This window comes from Sus scrofa, unplaced genomic scaffold, assembly GCF_000003025.6.
Source record: "Sus scrofa isolate TJ Tabasco breed Duroc unplaced genomic scaffold, Sscrofa11.1 Contig794, whole genome shotgun sequence".
NCBI classification, from domain to species: domain Eukaryota; kingdom Metazoa; phylum Chordata; class Mammalia; order Artiodactyla; family Suidae; genus Sus; species Sus scrofa.
In genome coordinates this window covers 79,637-82,236 of record NW_018085313.1, presented here as the reverse complement: position 1 = coordinate 82,236, position 2,600 = coordinate 79,637, and the positions used below count along the sequence as shown (strand labels likewise).

The 2,600-nt window shown below is 37.3% G+C and overlaps 1 protein-coding gene across 1 annotated transcript; it reads right to left on the bottom strand.

Moving 5' to 3' along the window:
- Positions 1-200: 200 nt before the first annotated feature.
- On the bottom strand, positions 201-2,600 carry LOC110259095 (olfactory receptor 10C1-like). Its single transcript, XM_021082411.1, is given in 2 exon segments — positions 201-1,308; positions 1,311-2,600. Coding segments are annotated over 2 exon segments (960 nt in total). The 5' UTR covers positions 1,876-2,600; the 3' UTR covers positions 201-913.

Genomic DNA, 2,600 nt, shown 5'->3' with positions numbered 1-2,600 from the left:
ATTTTGAGTTTGTTTTTATATGCGAGGTGGGGAAATGTTTTTATCTTATTATTTTACATGTAACTGTCTAGTTTCTGACCTTTTCAAACATGAAAAACCTCTTCAAAATTAGTAAACTAAACAAAAGCTCATGTTATACAAATTGTTTTTAACCTACATTAATTTTTAGTAAATCATTCACTTTTTCTAGATTAGTAAATAATCATCTCTAATACCTAGAGATAATTCCTGCCTATTTCTTCTGCATAACTGTTAAGTAATTACTTTTGTATGTTCATATTATTTCCATTCTTAATTAACTGCACACAGATATAAATAAAAACCACAATGTATTAATGTTTTGGTCTTCAAGGAATTAGATATCTTTTGGTAAAATGGGCATATATGGTAAAATACACATTTTGGTCATTAATGAACATCAGTAGAATTATCACATCTTTTTTTTCCAGCTTTATTGAGATAAACATGACAATTAAAATTGTCAAGAGTTAAGACTTAAAATGTATAATGTAAGGATTCAATATATGTATCCATTGTGAAATGATTACCACAATTAAGTAACACATTCATTGCCTCATATAGTTGTCTTTTGTGTGTGTGTGTGGTAAGAACACTTAAGATCTACGTTGTTAGCAAATTTGAAGTATATAATACAGTATTATTAACTACAGTTACCATGCTGTATGTTAGAATGGCAGAACTTATTCATTCTATACTATGAGTTGTCACAGTAGCAGTCACAGTTCTCCATTCTTTATCATATTACCACTATTATATGAAGAGTTATTAATCCAAAGGAGGTTTTTACAAAAGATTGGCAAGTACATTTCTTTCTTTCCCTCTTCTTCTTTTGTTTTCTCTTAGATTGAGTGTGCATCTTTTTCAAAGAGCAATTTGTGTCGTCTTCTTGTATCTACCTATGAGTCAATACTTTTTTCTTGTCTAGAGTTCTCCTAAGAGCTGCCTTGACTTCCTTGTTCCGTAAACTGTAGATGATGGGGTTGAGCATGGATGTCACCACGGTATAGAAGAGGGCTAGGAGTTTATCTATTGCTGGTGAATGGCTAGCCTTGGGTCTCAAGTAGGTGACAGATCCTGAGCCATAGAAGAGTGTTACTACAAGTAAGTGGGAAGAACAGGTGGAAAGAGCTTTTTGGCGACCCTTAGGTGAGGGCATGCTGAGCACGGCAGCTAGAATTCTGCCATAAGAAGCAATGATGAGTAAAAATGGGCTGGAAATGCAAAGGATGGCCACAGCAAAGACTGCAGCCTCATTATGGGAGGTATCCCCACAGGCAAGTGCCAGGATGGGGGGAGGTCACAGAAGAAGTGGTCTATTTCACAGGGGCCACAGAAGTCCAGGGAGAAAATATAGTTGGTCTGGCCCAAGCCTACCATGCATCCCACTCCCCAAGAAACCATTGCCAGATGGACACACACTCCACGACTCATTCGTGTTGCATAGTGAAGTGGGGAGCATATGGCCATATAGCGGTCAAAAGCCATGGCGGCCAAAAGACAGCACTCACTGATACCAAAAAATGCGAAGAAAAACATCTGTGTGGCACACCCCTCCCGAGAGATTCCTCGGGCCTCGCTCACAAGGCTCTGCAGCATCTTGGGTATGACAGAGCACGTGTAGCCGATCTCCAAGAGAGACAGGTTGGCCAGGAAGAAGTACATGGGGGTGTGGAGGACCGGGTTGGTCCAGATGGCAGTGGCTATGAGAGCATTGCCCGTCAGTGATGCTAAGAACATGAGCAGGATGAGGGTAAACAAAAGGAAACACTGTTCAGTGACCTCAGAGAATCTGGCAAAGGCAAAGCGTTTGACAGACATGCTGTTGTCCTGCCACAAGGAACAGTTGAAGGTCATGCCTGAAAAAAAGAAGGCAAGGTCATCATCAAGAGTCTTTCAGAAGGAAAGATGAATCTTTCTCTTACTCTTAACAAACTCTCATGAGCCAGAGAGATAGATATCTTTTCTGCTATTCTAAAATTCAAAGTTTGGAAGTTACCCTCATCTTGAAACCAAATCCTATTGTATGTTTATTATCCTGGTTGATTTGTCAGAAATATATCTGGTCAGTAGACATATAATGGAAAAAAATTAAGTAAAATTCTTTCTCCTCTCTTTTTTTTTATCATTTGCCAAATACTACCAAATAAAGGTCCTCCCATACCTACCTATTTCTTTCCTATTCTTTAGCCACTGACTTGCTTTCTTTACTCATTTATTAAACACTATTTATTGAGCAAAGAGTATTTTCAAAGTATTTTTCAGTTACTATTGTAGGTCCTGGATTTAATATGTAAAAAAAGATGGAAAGAAGTAGACTGATTCAAAATTCATAAATGTGAAGTAGCAACTCTGCACGATTACAGGGACCATCAGCGTATATGACTGTTGAAAAAGTTGCTCGCACATCAAGTATTTTATTATAAAGCAGTTACACTTATGTTAAAGTATTATTAAGCATTTGCCTTGCACTGTGATTGACTTAATTATAAAATTTAATATCTACGTTTCCCACATAGCAACTCAATTCAGTTAAGGCTGTGGCAAAGAAAACAGACAATAGTTTACTTATTTTTTTTTAA